This window comes from Mastigoproctus giganteus, chromosome 9 (assembly GCF_048544385.1).
Source record: "Mastigoproctus giganteus isolate SK-2022 chromosome 9, ASM4854438v1, whole genome shotgun sequence".
NCBI classification, from domain to species: domain Eukaryota; kingdom Metazoa; phylum Arthropoda; class Arachnida; order Uropygi; family Thelyphonidae; genus Mastigoproctus; species Mastigoproctus giganteus.
The window spans coordinates 154,901,444-154,918,352 of NC_143583.1; the positions used below are offsets into that span (position 1 = coordinate 154,901,444).

At 36.1% G+C, this 16,909-nt stretch overlaps 1 protein-coding gene across 1 annotated transcript in view; it reads right to left on the reverse strand.

The window, feature by feature from the left end:
• The window catches only part of LOC150080829 (dehydrogenase/reductase SDR family member 12-like), a 135,868-nt gene that overhangs the window by 52,281 nt on the left and 66,678 nt on the right, over nucleotides 1–16,909 (reverse strand). Inside the window, exon 7 of the mRNA XM_090380836.1 lies at nucleotides 7,497–7,699. Coding sequence (XP_090236962.1) covers nucleotides 7,497–7,699 — 203 coding nt within the window. The remainder of the gene's footprint in view (nucleotides 1–7,496; nucleotides 7,700–16,909) is intronic.

Sequence of the window (16,909 nt, forward strand, 5' to 3'; positions counted from 1 at the left end):
CGATTCAGGTTTCTTCCTTTGAATTTTTTCATGCAGCCTTGTGAGAATTTTAATGCAGTATGTTTCATCGACAATCTGATTCAGTGGCACATATTCAGTCAAAATAATTCTTTTGATATCAAAGAAAAAGAAGCCAGATTTTCATTTTTGATTTTGACATTCTTCCCTTTTTTTTTTTTTTTTTTATGTCCGGGGGGGGGGGATTGTTTTATCTATCATTGCACTGAATGTCTTTGAACCTCACAAGAAATTACAGTAATCAAAGTCTGATTTGTTTCAGTTTTTTTTTTTCAAAACATCCTCACAAACTTGGAGTTATCGATATTTTGGCAGGAACTGTGCAACTTTCCTTTGGTAGCTTAAATTTAACTTCTCTAGTAATTAAAGTTTTGTTAACAGTTTCATTTCTGTAATATTTTGGTAATTTAAATTCTGTAATGTATTGAAAATTTAAATTTTGTAATCTTTCTAAAGTTCAAATTTTACCCTAATAATGATTGCTAAAAGATCCGCTTATAATACAAAGTCCAAGGATATTCTGATCTAGACAGAAATGTCTGCGGGCATTTCAGGTGCAAGTCATGAGTCTGTCATTTGTGTAGCCTGTGGCATGCATTCTAAGGTTGATCTAGTGGACAAACCTAGCTCAACTGACAATTGTTTTATTTGCAACCGATGTAAGGAGTGTACTAATCTCAAATTAGAACCTGGTGCATTACGAGAAGAATTTAAGTCACTAAAGAAATGAGCACTTGCCCTAGAAACAAATATAACTGGGAGCTCGTCAAGGACTCAAGTATCTCCTGACCTGTCAAGTGATGCACCCCCGATTTGGGTCAAAGATATGAATAGTTAAGGGCATACCACTCTGGTTGAAGGGGGATCTAGTTTTATTGGCAGATTACCGTCAGAGAAACAGGTAATATTTTTGTAACAAAGATAGGTGGACCAGAACTAGTGCATGTTTGCCGGAGCAACAACTGATGCTACCAACATATTATCAGATTTTAAGAGGGGTAAAGAGAGCATTATTATTCATGTGAGAACTAACAATATTAAACGAACATGACCTGACCATTTGTTAGATAAATATAGGACCATGCTGAAAAATGCCACGAGTTAGGCCAGAACACGTGTATGCTTCTGCAATTCTGCCCAGACGTGATTATATGCTGAAAGCCTTGTGGACTAACTCAAGACTCTAGGGAGGAAATTTTTAGCAGTGTGGCCTGCACTTGTAGGTAGAAGGAATCTATTTTGTAGAGATGGTATTCATTTGAACAAAAGTGGTGCAAGGATTTTTGTCAGTGTCATTAAGACTACCTTAAGGGTTCAGAGAAACTGCTAGTTGGGAGGGAGAAGGGTAACATAGATTCGTGTCTGTCATATGGTACACGTCAAAGTAATGCTTGCACTCACTCAACTCAAGAATTTTTGTTTGTTGATTTGTTGCCACAATAGTGGATATTGGCAAGATGTTTGGAGGGTAGCAACATTTCAAATGAGTGTGATGGGAAAGTTAGGGGAAAAAAGCCTAAATAACTTCAAAGGGTGTGTCAGTGTCGTAAACTATTGAAGAACACTTAAGTGTTTACTGTGTCTACAGTAATCCCAGGAGTGTTCTCAATAAAATGGCTGAATTTGAACTCTTTGTTAAGACAACTAGTCCCGACATAAAAAGGACTTACAGAAATGTGGGGCCACAAAGAAATTGGGAATGAAGAGTTCCACTATGGTATGTGTAATGTATTTAGGAAAGATAGGGTGGACCGAAAGAGTGGTAGTGTCATGCTTCTTATCAAAAGCAGCCTGAGTGTGAAAAGAGCTTTTCCTGAGTCTGAAATTACATCAACCAGCTTAGAATCTGTGTGGTGTGAGTTTGTTGGAAGCAAAGGTATAATGAAAGTGGAAGTAATCTACAGACTGGAGATTGTGAATAGTATGACTAGGGTCTTTATATGCATATGGAATGGGCAAGCAAGTGTGAATTAGCATTAGCATTGGCAAATGATGCAAGAAAGCAAGCTTATACTGCATCGGCCAAAAAAAAAAAAAAAAAAAAGACAGCTCCCATTTCACCTATTCCTTCTATCCAATAGTTTGTCTAGTTCTTCCCTGAATTTGTTTAAGCTATCCACTTCCACAACAACAGATGGAAGTTTGTTCCAACAATCAAAAAATTGCTGGCCAAAGGCAAACTTCCGCACATCTGTTGTACAAACAACCATCCGCAATTCGAATGCATCCCCTCGTGTGTGGTCTGAGTAAGTGGAAGAATCCTCTCAGCATGGAGCTTGCTCAATCCATCCAAAATCCTAAACACCTATTTCAGATCACCTTGCAATTGCCTAATGTCATATCTGACTGCACAATTAGCTCTAGGTCATTTTCATTTTCCACTAACCTGAGTGCAGTACCACACAGTTGGTACTGTTACCTTAGGGTTACTGCTTCCCATATGCAGTACTTTGCATTTATCAATGTTAAACTTCGATTTAATTTTTCAGTCATCTGCCTAACTTTTCTATATATTGTTGCAGTAGCATACTGTCACCTTGCCAACCTTTGTATCATCTGCAAATTAAGACTGATATGTCTTAATTTCATCAACGATATTCATCAATATCGTTGATAAATATAGAAAACAACAATGGACCCAACACTAACCCCAGGAGGGGCTCCAGTAATAACATTACTCCATGAAGAGCAATGTCCATTGATTACTACTCTCTGTCTTCTCACACTGAACCATCCCTTTATCCATAGCAGCAACTTGCCCTTTATGCCACACTGCTCCAATTTGTGGAGTATTCTTTTATGTGCAACAGTATCAAATACTTGAAGTCAAAGTATATGATATAAAAATTAATTTCTACATTCAGTGCCTTTGTGAGCACATCACAGTATCCAATAAAATTGGTCAAACAAGGTTTTCCCCTTAACAAACTCATACTGTATCTGAAGCCTGTATATACTGTATATGATCGTGGCCTTGTCTAAATGATCCCGTATTACTTCTTTCAACACTGATTCCATTATCTTCCCTGGAACAGAAGTTAAACTAACAGTTTGTAATTACTCTTGTCACTCTTTGATCCCCCTTTGTCAATTGGGGATAGATTGGCACATCTCTAGTCTGCAGGGATGTACCTTGAATCCAAGGTAAAGTAAAGTGCAGCCATTATCAACCCACTGCAGGATGGAAGCCTCCTCAACAATTCATGCTGAGGGAAATGGACCATAATCTGCCACGCTGGTCCAGTGCGGGCTGGCAGATCAACCATATTCAGCAGTCAGGGGCTTGAACCCCGGTCTACTCAAAGAGCGTGTGCTACTGCACTCCCGCTCCTGCCCACTCGGCTACGGAGGCCTTCAAGGATACTCTCATAATTATGGCTAAGTGTTTACTTACTTCCTCGACTGCCTCCCTTAATATAATTGGATAGATCCCATCCACGACAGCTCCCTTTGTTATGTTTAACTTCAATGATTTCTCTTCTGCCTTCCTCTCAGTTATTACAAAATCATTTAGCTCCCTGTTAGAGTTTGATAAATTTCCGGCATCTCCTTCCCTACAGAATTCCTTGTGTGAATGTAGATGCAAAATACTCATTCAGTTTGTCAGCTATCTGAGCAAGATCATCAACAGTCGAACCATCGATATCAAGTAGACCAATCTGATTCATCCCCTTTCTTCTAGAGTTCATATATGTAAAGTCATTGCTGTTTTTCTTAACATCCTTTGCCAAAGATTTTTGTAATCTGCCTTCACTTGCTTAACCTCCTTTGTGACTTGAAATCTACCATAGGTTTCTGTGTCACCTGATAATTTATGTGCATCCCGTGCATATTTCTTCTCTGACATGAGTCTCATTAGTTCATCTGACATCTATTTAGGCCTAAACCTTAAACAGTATTTCTTAGTTGGTATAAAAAGCCTAGTAGCTTCCAAGATACTTGAATACTCCCCATTTAGAATTTGCTGTTGGTAACATAATCAGTTGGTCCCACTGTATAGAATTCAAAAACTGTCTGAGACCACTGTAGTCACCTTTACCCTGATGCTAGTAAGATTTTTTAAATAAATTCCAAATCAATACATTGTGATCACTGCCACCTAGAGTAGAGGTTCTTTTATTTGCAGATTACTACTGTTCATCCAATAATCAGATTAAGAGTATACTCTCTCTTGTTACCTCTATAACATGCTGCTGTAGGAAACAGTCAGTCAGTAAATCCACAAAAGTCTGTGAGTGACCAACTCATAAGTTCCAGTCAATATCTGTAAAGTTAAAATCCCCCATTATAAGACATTGATTTAATGGCCCACTATTTCTGTGTACAGCTGTTCACTGTACTCATCAGAGTCGTTAGGCCTATTACACACTCCTACTCTCATTTTTGCTTTCCCAGTGCTTATGTCACACCAAACTGACACTACATTGCACTGGCCACCCATGACAACTGGATGCATTGACTTATATTTTTATGTGCTTCTTTAACTAAGAGCATAATCCTCCCCATTCTGTTTTCCTTTCTGTATACATTGTACTCCCCATATTCAAATTCTGCATCCCTTATATCTTTGTGACACCACGTCTCTTAAATCCCAACAATGTCTGCATTCAATGTCTTGACCAGCACTTCAAATTGATCAAATTTATTTACTAAATTTCTAGAATTGGTGTACATGCAAGTATACATGCATGTGTTCTTATTCTTAGCCATCCTAACACTGCTCGTGTATTCCACTGACTCCCAACAGTCTCTGAAATCTCCAGCACCTTGTTTTCCAGGCTGCTGCTCATTCCAATAGAAGCAGTGCAAGAATCATTTTCACCTCTGCCAGCAGCTACTGTTAATCTATTAGTCTGTGTATCCCTCCAAGCTAGCAGTTTTCCAACCCACCTTACACTGTCTCTATAGCATTAGCATATATTCTTGCACCCTTTCCATTTAAGTGTATCCCATCTGTGCAGAAGCAGTCTCTTCTGTTAATGAGCAGAGCCCACACTGAGAAAAATTCTACCCCACGAGCATTGCACACAATCCTCATGATTCACATGAAATGATTGACAAGGCTCTTGCAATATACTCCCTCCTATCGTGTCTGGCCAGAATTGCACACACTTTAAAATTTAACCCTGACTTGCAACTTTTTTCAACATTGCCCTCTACTTGTTAAGTAAGTCTGCAGATCTCCTACTCTTATAATGTCGTTAGTACCAACATGTAGGGCAATATCACCTTTTGTGCTCTTAAAAGATATCTGCTCTACAATGTCATGATCTTTTGCCACTGATAGACATATCCTGGTCCTATTCCACCAGGATATGTCTACCGGAGTGGCACAGTAGTTAATAATCAGTACCAAGCAGTGTTCCTTGAGAATGACTTGAACAGGCTGCAAGAATGGTCAGAAAAGTGGCAGCTATGTTTTAATGCAGCAAAATGCAAGGTCTTACACTTGGGGAATAGCAACCCCAAAATAAATTATACACTTGGCAGGGTTCAATTAAAAACAGTAAAGAAAAAATGGATCTGGGAGTTACAATATTGATAGATATGAAGTTTTCTGAGCAGTATAAACAAGCAGTTAGAAAAGCGTATGATTCCAATTGATGATTTACTGAATATTATCTTGTAGAGATATGGAAGTCATAGTCCCACTGTATAAGGCAATTGTAAAACCACATTTGGAATACTATGTTCAACTATGCAGAACTCAACCGAAAAGAAAAAGAAATTGAACTTCTTGAAAAGGTCCAAAGACTGGCAACTTACATGGTGAGTTCAGCAAAAATGCAGCCATATGAGAAAAGACTTGGATTATGTGGGCTACAGAGCTTGGCAAAGAGGCATCTCAGAGGTGACCTGATTGAGGTTTATACAGCTCTAAGAGGGGCTAGTAAAAGGAATGAAGGTGGAATTTTCACTGTTATAGAGAATTCTAGAACTTGGAGGCATAAATGCAAATTACAGGAGAAGAGGTTTAAACTAGACTACAGAAAGTTTTCTTTTAGCCAGCAAGTCATTGATTGCTGGAACAGGTGGCCTTCACAGGTAGTTGAGGCTGACTGTTTGAATAAATCCAAAGGTCAACTGGATAGTTACCCATGTGAAGAGGGAAGCAAATAATTTGTATTTTCTTATCTACTCTTCCTCCCCCCAACCAGTGCAACAAAAGTCTGTGGATTCCTTGCACTATATGGCTATTACTATTAATATTCTCATTCTTTGTTCTTCATTCAATATTTTTGGCACCATGTTGGCACATACTTTTCTCATGCCAGAATTTTCGGTTAGAATTTGTCTATTTCTCTGTCCATACTGGGTTCTGATGCAATCATTCTAATGCTTAAACCAGCATTTCCCAAACTGTAGTCGCCGGACCCCTGGGGATTCATAGACCAGTTCTCGAGGGGTCCACAAAATATACCTGGACCCTCTGGAACTAGTCATATTATTTGTTCTATGCATAGCAAATTGATGATAACTACATATATATTATTATATATTTATATATTGGTGCCTCTGTAGCCAGGAGCAGCAGTGCATAGCACATGCTTCTTGATTAGACCAGGGTTCGAGCACCAAATACAGAAGATGTGGAAAGGTCAGGGAATGACTACCGTATATCCCCGGAGCAATATAGCCTTAGTTGCTAATGCTCCTAAAAACCAAACATTATATATTTATGTAAAAATAAGAATAAAGTTGAGTTGTTTTAAACATAAAACTTTGAATTTTCTTTTCAGAAAATACAGTGTTCAGATACAGAGAAACACATATGTAGGGGTCCGCAAACTTTTTTATTTTTAAAGGGGACCTCATTTTCATTTTTTTTATTTATTTATTTTTTTATTTGAGTTTTTAAAGAGTCCGTAGATCTCAGTAGTTTGGGAAACACTGGCTTAAACGATGATTACTTATAATTGATGTATTTACCCGGTCCACATTTTCATCAGTTTTCATGGATACCGGATGGCCTGGTTGTTCATAGTCTTCTACATTCTCTCTTCCTTCTAAAAATGTTTAATGCCATCCAAACATTCAAGCTCTCGACATATTATCTTCCCCAATTATGTGCTGTATAATTACTCACAACTCATAGCTTTCAGTTGGTGTTTTCCTTAATTTTGTTATGATTCATTGTTCAATTCTTTTGTCATTTTTCCAGTAATCTACAAAATCAGGTAATAAAAACCTCTCTTACTGCAAAGTGAATGAGTGTGATGGAATATTACTTTGCAGTCAACTAGGGGAAGGTTCAAGGTCAACTGCTGGACTTTATTTCACAGTGATGCTAGGTGTGTAGTGGCTGCACAGGCAGTCTCATTATTTAATAGCCACACCTCATATATGCAAATTTATTCAGACATTTTTCTTTTTTTACGATAGCACTCATAACTAATTAAAACATAATAAAGAAACAAAGTTGCTGTATGATTACTTTGAAAAGAACTTAAATTTCAAAATCAGTTCAAAATTACTACTTTCCTGGTGTATCTGCCCATCCAGGATGCATACAAGAGAAATGAATTCCAGGATAAAGTTCAGCATATTTCTCAGTCATAATCACTTGCTGACGCTTTGTCTGAGCATATGCTACTGATCCTTCATACGGTGTCATTCTTTCAAACTGCAGATCGCTGATATTAAGCCGCTGAACTAGCATCCCACCTGATGAAACTGTAATCTTTGTGAAGAAGAAGAACAAAAAATATTACATTTACACTTTTCTTAAGCCACAACATTTAAAATTACATCTAAGTATCTCAAGCCACATAAGCCACATATGTTTATAATTTATACAGGAACAATAATAAATACCATACCTCTGTTCTTTAACCCATATGGTTTTTTCACATGCAAATGTGACAAAATCAAATGTGAAGCAATTAAAAAGCAGCATACCCATTGTGAAAAACTGAGTGTATCCTACATATCAGTTCATTAAGATGATGAAATTAAAACTGGGGAGCCTGGACAGATGTTAGATGTGTCTAGTATCTCTGCTGCAGACTCCAGGGTTCCCCCCCTATTCGTCGCTGTCCTCTGTACTGGGAATAGCCCAAACCATTACTTCTGGCCAACAACAGAACAAGAATTATTTGTTCTGCTGTTGGCTGGACCCAACAGGCGTATAGCAGCCAGAGTGCACCAGACACTGGGTCTAGTGCCCCCCCATCCCTAGCTGTGTGGAAGCACACCTGGTTCTACTATCAATGCTTCTTTACTGGGGTCCCAGGGTTGTGGGGGAGGGACCCAAGTAGTATATAAAAGGAGTTGGTGACAGCAGATGGGATGCAAACATCCCAAATATCCTTACTATCTCTGGGGGATAAGAGGATAGTAAACCAAGTGATGAGAGTAGTAACAGATTACAGTTTGGACAGTGAGTCGATCCCACGCTGGAAAGGGGTCAGCAAGTCCACCAAGTAGTGGGTTCCCAGAAGGGTCGATATCCTAAGATATCAATCCTTCCTGGGATATTTTAAGAGCAGGGGTTCTTAACTTTTGCTTTAAGCAAGCAAGATTTTACAGCTTACAATACGTGCGAGCACCATATATTAAAAAATATATTTTTTTTTTGCTTAAACATTAAAAATGCATTTTTTAATTAATTTTTAGCTGTATTATGCATACAAGAATTATATTTCTCAATTAAAAATTTTGGGTGCTAATATTTATTACCTTATTAGTGTGAACCTTGACTTTGAAGATATGATACCAAACCTTTAAAATTTTCTTCCAAATGTGATGTCAACAATCTTGTTCTTTTTTTGATAGATATTATTCATTAATGAAAAAGAAGTTTCACACGTGAATGTTGATCCGAACATAGAGTACTTTGAACGCTTTTCTCTGTAATAAAGGAAAATTTTTGCAGTTGGAAGAATCCAAGAATTTTAAAATAGTTTTGTGTTGGAAAAGACATTTCAGAGCTAAAGATGACTGCATATCAACAAGTTCTAACTTGGCAGCTACTACTTCATTTTGATTGAAAATTTGTTCCAAGTTACTGATTTCAAAATTTCTATAATTTATTGTTAATTCATATTTTGGGAGGTGCTCTTTCAAGTATTCAAATCTTTCTTGGAATTGGTTACTAAGGTCTTTGATTACATTCATTACAAATGATGGGCACTCCCCAGAAGTTTCCTCCAGACATTTTTTAAGAGAAGGAAAATGAAGTAAATTTCCTTTTAAAACTTAATTCTGAAATACTTGAAGTTTTTTCTCAAATGCAATAATCTCTTCATATAAAACTACCACAAATTTATCTTTTCCTTGTAGCCTCAAATTTAACTCATTTTAAATGGCTGAAGATGTCAACCATGAATGAAAGTGTAATCTTCAGTAAAAATTTCATTAAAAAAGTTTTCTTTATTGCTTTCTATTAGAAAAGCTTTTACTTCTTCAAAAACCACCCAAATTCTGGAGAGTGCCTTTCCACAACTGAGCTAATGAACCTCTATATGGATAATAAGATTAGAATATGGTGCTTGAAGATCTTCCTAAAATATTTTTAGAAGTCGCTTATTTAAGGATTTAGAAATAAAATGGTTGATAACTTTAACAATGACTACACGACATCCTATAATTTCTTTTTGATCTTTCATTTGTGAACAGAAGGCCTCAATATAAATCAAACAGTGATAATACACAAAATTAGGTATCCTTTCATCTCTATTAAGTTGTTACCGATGGTGCACCTTCCATGATAGGTAAAAAAAGGAAGGCGCACCATCGGTAACACTTGATACAAGTTTACTCAGATCAATTTTGTGTAGTGTGAGGAATTTCATGAGTGAGTCATACACATCTTTTCCAGTTGTATGACCAGTAAGTGGCAAAATAGCCAAAAAATCTTTTTCATAGCTGCCATCATGTTGAATCAAATATACAAAGCACATGAGTTGTGATATGCCTGAAACATCAGTTGACTTATCAAGTGCCAGCAAAAAAATTTCATTCATGGTTGACAACTTCAGCCATTTAAAAAACTTTCGATTCCACATAATAATTCATTGAATATTACATCTGCCATTTTATGAACTAGATTTGAAACGCATATCATTACTCAAAGGAATATTTTTGGCAGAGCTAATTGAGGTAGCTTTGTTTTTCTAGTAAGATGCTAGCAAGCACTTCTAATGATGACACTACACAATTTTTTATTATTTCACCACTAGTGTAAGGCAATGAATTCTTTGCAATTAATTATATATGATAAAATAAATGAAACTTCATTCACTAACACTTTACTACTATTAGCTTGACCTAAATTTAAAATATTTTTCTGTCTTTCAAGTTTCTTTTTTTCTTCTTGAAGTTTAGCTTTTCTAATATCACTAAATTTGGGAAAAGCTTAATGAAAATTCCTATGGCATGTTTTGTAAGTCTTCCACAATTTTACTTCCAATAGCCAGCCAAACAAGCCTGACATAATAAGCAAATTACACCAGTTCCACTATTATTATTACCAAATAATCATATTCCCAAGAGGACTGAAATGTATGTCTAAATCAGACGACTGCAAAGGTAGTGTTAATGCATCATTTTTTTTTATTGTCACGTCCGTTTTGGTTTCTTTTTAAAAAACTTATCCATTTTAGAAGTGTTTAGTAACTTTAGATAAATTTGTTAAAAGAAAATACATTTGAGAATTTGCACACAAAATCAAAAGATTTCTTACTATAACACTTTCACCACCTTTAAAGTCAGCACTATGCACATACTGTACCTATTGCAGCAGTGCAACTGAGCGAAACCTGTTCTAACTTGTTAAAACCAGAAACTGAGAATCGCATGAGGCAGTATCCTCTGTCTGTAGCGATACAACGGCAACAATGATCATACTCACAACAAAGTATTTTGTAAAAATTTTTCTTACTAAATCTTCTTCTCGCACTTAGTGGATTTTAGGCTTATGAAGCCTGTACCATTATCTCTCTCTTCAAAGAACTGTTCGATTCACCTCTTTCTGGGACATCCTCTGTTTCTTTTTCCAATAGATTTATAGTTTATTGCCAATTTTGATAGTCTCTTCCTACTCATTCTCTCTATGTGTTCTTTCCATTTTAACTGATAATTTTGTATTCCTTCTATTATGTTGGAAGTGTTTAGTCTTTCTCTTATATCTGTGTTTCTTTGGTGATCTAGTCATGTTAATCCCAATAGCAGCCTGAGAAATTTCATTTGGGCTGCTTCCAGACATTGTTTATCCCTCTTTCCAAGCGTCCATACTTCACTACCATATTTAAGTGCTGCCTTTGATGTTATATTATGTATTCGTAATTTCATCTGTATTGTCATTTGTTTGCCAAAATTTCTTTTTATTATTCCATTCATTCTATTGTAAGTTTTTAATTTGTATTCCATATCCTTTTTAAATTCTGAAATCCTATTTCTCAAATATTTAAATTCGGTTACTTGTTCAATGATATTTCCATCTATTGCTATCTTTACTCACTATCATTACCACACATTACCATTGATTTTGTTTTTAAAGCTGATATTTTTAAATTATAGTTCTTTGCTATCATATTTAAATGGTGTGATAATATATGTAATTCATCCTCTGATTTGGCCAAAAGTTCTTACTAAATAAATATCAAATTAACAATAATTAATACGAAAAAATTTTAAGAATACCGTCAAAGTGTCAAACTTTTACCGTTTTTGAGATTAAAACGTTGTGAAATATATATTTTCCCTCCAATCACTAACAAAAGAAAGGATTTTCTAGCAAAGATTGGATTTTTGTAGAATATTGCAGAAAGTTGAGAAATAGAAAGCACCTTTCTTAAATACAAAGATTTATATATAAATTTTAGCTTAAACGAAGATGCTTGAGGGCACCCATTTTAGGATCGGTTGGGAACAAAATTTATTTTGTAAAGAGTACAATGGTGCTCATAAGTACCAGGTTATAAGAACCCCTGCTCTAAGGGTTAACAAGAGGTTCTCTAGTAGGAAGCCTACTAGGCCAAGGCTTGTTCCCCACTCAGCACGATAGAGTCAGATTATGTAATACCGCCCCATTATGGGGTTAGCTGTCATGATCTGGAGTGTCTTCTGAGTTCGGTAATCATTGTCAGTGAGTTCCTATTGTCGGGAATTCTGCTAGGATATGGGTGGAGCCCACAGGCTGGTCATGTCTGGGTAGGACCCAGACATGTTTAACTAACTTAAACAAGTTCAGGTGAGCCATTAGATGCCATTGTCGCTTGAATACATGTTCTGTGAATTCATTGAATGCTGCAAAGTTTCCTTTATTTGTATGAGTAGAGGTGTCTGTTCTGGTGCACATGCTTCCATGAGAATTTGAAGAGGTGTTCTTGGTAAATTGGACAGGTGAAAGTAATGTGGTGGGCCATCCCTGGCATTCCACAAGTGCAGGTAGGGGTTTGAACCATTTGTTGAACTGTTTGGGGTGCTCCTGCACTGTTGGCATGTAATTATGGGTGGTTCTTCCAAGTGGGTTGGCAGACCAGGAATTCTGCCAGAACAGTTCACATCTAATTCTTTTCTTCTCTTCTTGGATGGTGTTGTTCAGGTCCAATACTATGTTGTTGCCACTGCATGGGAAGTTCCATCTCTTATGGTATATTGGTATATTAGATAATGGTATGCCACCTCAAGATGAAGAGGTAACTTGCCAGATAGGACTTGCGGCACAGAAGTAGAAACTTCTGCAGGCTCTAGAGGTCATCAGGAGAATGGTGCAATGTGCTTGGTCTAGCTATCATTTTACTATGGTGCAGTCAGCTCTATGGCCCCAGGCATCTTTCTCCCAGCAGCCCCATAGGTGGCTACTGGGAGAAAGATACATTCATAGTAGTCAAGGTTTGCTCCTTCAGACCCCAGTTCTTCTGGTGACTCTCAGGAGCTTGCCAGCATCTCTGGACAACTGGATTTCGAATGCCATATTCAACTGATAATAAATTATTATGAGACATGTAATGAAGTTTAAAAGAAAGAAAATGTCACATGGCCTAAAATGTATTCAGTTTGTGCAAGGACTGTGGAAACCCTGATTTGCCTCCTATATTTGGGATGACTTGGTGAGCAGATAAACATTAAGAATGTCAGAATATTTCTAGCCATGCAATGGTTAAAGGTTCAGACTAATTTATAATCAGTGAATATAATTTAATTAAGATTTGTACAAGCTGATTAATCTGTAACACAAAGATTCCAGTGTATGAAGATCGCATGTTAAAACTGATGTTGGTAATCAGCTCAGAGTGCCAAATAGAACTGAATGAAGTCAAATTACTTCTAATGGAATGTAATGTGTATTACAGCTTTGTTTACACAGACTAGCTGATGCATTCCTAAAAGTCACCATCTGGCACATGTGGCACATTTCCACGGTATCATCTTTCATGATACTGTGGAATGTTTCGAAAAAAGGCAATAAATGATTCAAAAATTGAGCATTTCTTAATGTATTCATTAAGACGCGCTCAATTCTTAATGTTTTATTATAGTGGACATAAGAAAATGATATAAAATTTTTTAAATTAATTATTTTTTTTATAAATTAACATTAAACCAGGACTAAAAATCATCAAAATAGCTAATAGATATTTTCATAAGCATATAAATGCACAGAGAGAGGTATCCTGTAAACAGGCCTGGTGCTATCGTTAGGCAAACTAGGCAGCTGCCTATTTTGCAGCCCTCAGAGGGGTGCAGTACTGACCTTTGAGAGCTTTCATACAGATTAGTTTTTTTAACCCATGTAAAAAATACAATCGACAATTTATATTTTTTATTTTAAAATAAATACCACAAGGGTGCTATGAATTATAATTAATTATAGAATCTTATAAAAAATTTCTATACTCTGTTTTTTATTTATCCTTTTTATATGTTGTTCTATTTTTCTTTTTGAAATTCAGTGATATTTTTGGCTAAAAAAAATCTCTTATTCATCTTAGTTGGTAACGCGTTGTTTACAGCTGAATACAATACATCATGTTGTCTTCGAGTAACAGTGTGTTTGTGCAATTTTCACAATTTTTTCGCACATGAAATTGAACCTTTTAAGAGACTTAAATTTTAAAATCACAATTCACAAGATTATTCAAAATGATTTGTGCTAAAACATTTTCTTTTGTATTTGAGAAAGATGATCAAAGAAAGATTGTTGTATTACTTATTCTGGCAATTTAAAATAAATTTAGCAATTTCAAGTTTTGTGCTTTTCATTTTTTCTACAAGACATCTGTTTTTGAAAATTGAAGTACGTAATTTTTTGGGGGGTGCAAATAAATAAATGAAGAAAATGATATAAAATTTTAAGTTAATAAAGTTAGCCTTGCCTAGGGCATTGCTGGGTGCAAAATAGACTGGCACGGCACTGCCTGTAAATTATCTTTTAAGCATATATAGCAAAAATATATTTTTAAACTTATTTTAAAGTTTTAAAATAAAAATTTAAGAATAAACCTTCAAGAATAAAAACTTTCATTAAAAGTCTTAAGTTTTTCATTACATGCTTTTTAAAAATATATTTTTAAAAATTTTAAAAAATGTTAAAAACAATTAACAAATTTGACAGTCAGAATTGATTCTGCTTTCCTACACTTCACTGAATTTCTGCACTTAAGCACATAACTTATATGAATCAGACTGCAAATAAAACAACAATAAATCAGCAAAAGAATTCAATAATACAGGGTGTCTCAAAAATACACGGCATAACTTCAGGAATGGGTTAGTATTAGTAATGTCCGCATGGTGCAAGAAAGCCTATGGCTTATGCTGCACCAGCCAAAAAAAAAAAAAAAAAAAAAAAAAAAACCCCCCAAATAAAACAATGATAAAAAAATTTTTTTAAAAATAATAATAAATAAAAAAATTTAAATAATAATTAATAAAAGAAAAGAAAATTAAACCTATCATCCTATGTGCTTCCCTGACCCAAAGGTACTATCCAGATAACCTTTGAATTTCCCCAAACTGTCAGCCTCTACCACCCATGTAGGCAACTTATTATAGTAATTTATAACTCGCTGGCTAAAATAAAATTTCCTGCAGTCCAATCTAAACATTCCCCCCCCCTATGTCCCCTAGTTCTAGCATCATTTATAATCTTGAAAATTTCATCCTCATTCATTTTACTGATGCCTCAATCAAATCTCCTCTAAGGTGTCTAGTTTCCAAACTCTGCAACCCACGTATTCGAAGTCCTTCTTCATAAGGACGCCCTTTTCTGATCTCACCAGGTGAGTTACCCGTCTTTGCACCCTTTCAAGAAGCTCGATGTCTTTCTTTAGGTGCGATCTCCATACTTGAACACTGTATTCCAAGTGTGGTCTAACAAAAGCCTTATACAATGGGATTATCACATCCCTATCACTACTTGCAAAAGTTCGATAGATCATCGACAGGACACCATGGCCCTCCTTGCAACCTGTTTACAATGCTCAGAGAATTTCATGTCTGTCCGTATCGTAACACCCAAATCCCTTTCCTCCATAACTAGGTTTAGTTGAACTCCACCAAGTGAATATGTTATTTTGGGATTACTGTTTCCCAGGTGTAATACCTTACACTTTGTTGGATTAAAGCATAGCTGTCATTTTTCTGACCATTCCTGAAGCCTATCTAGGTATCTCTGAAGAAGCTCAGCTTGACAGTGATCATTAGCTACTCTACCAATTTTAACATCTGCAAATTTAGACATCACACCCTCTATCCCTTCATTGATGTCATTTATGAAACCCCACTTCTTACATCAACCCAATCTGAGGAATAGCCATTTATTACAACCCTCTGCCTTCTGCCATCCTGCTATCCATCTAAGGATTTTCCCAGTGATTCCAACCTGTTCCAGCTTATAAAACAAACGTTCATGTGGGACTGAGTCAAAAGCTTTGCTGAAATCTAAATAAACAATGTCAAAATTATTCCCTAAATCCAGCTCGTGAGTGACCCTTTCAAAACAGCGAACCAGATTTGTTAAACATGATTTTCCCTTTACAAAACCATGCTAAGTGCCCTTGAGAATTTCAATTCGATCCAAATTATCCTGAATTCCACCCTTGATCATTGCCTCCATGATTTTCCTTACCACTGAAGTCAGACTGACAGGTCGATAATTTCCCACTTCACTCTTAGAACCACCCTTATGTATGGGAGATACATTGGCACTTTTCCAATCGAAGAGAATCTCCCCAGAGTCTAGTGATGATCACATAATTAGCCTCAATGGTTTAAAGCACTCACTTGCCACCTCCCTTAAGATTATAGGGTATATTCCATCAACTCCAGGAGCCTTACTGGCCTGTACGCTCGAATGTTTTTTCATTAAATAATCTTGCGAAATTTCGATATCATTAATTACATATTTTTCAACTTCGCTCCCACAATTTCCCATTGCCACAAAAAGTTTTTCGTTTGTAAATATCGATGCAAAATAACTGTTGAGTTCATCTGCAACAGGAGCTGGTGTATTTAATACTATCCCCTTTTCCTTGCGTAAAGGTCCGATCTGATTTGTCCTGCTCTTCTTGGCATTTATATATGTGAAGAATTCCTTATCCCCCCCTTTGCTCTATTTGCTAGTGATTTCTCATAAACTGCCTTTGCCTGTGGCTCTATTACAGATCATCTTGTAGCTGTTATAGGCTTTAATACTTTTTATTGCTCTGTAACCTTTCCATGCCACCTTTTTCTGCTCAAGTAATGTGGCAACTTCACTATTCATTCAACTTGGAAGCCTCCTCATGGAGTATTTTTTTAATGGTAAATACGCATTCAAGGCATCTGTGATTAATATTTTAAAAGCATACCACAGTTCAAATGTATTCATTCGCTGTGCTATATCTACCCAGTTAATAGAGACCATGTAGTACCTTAAGGCATCGTAATTTCCTTTTCTGAAATT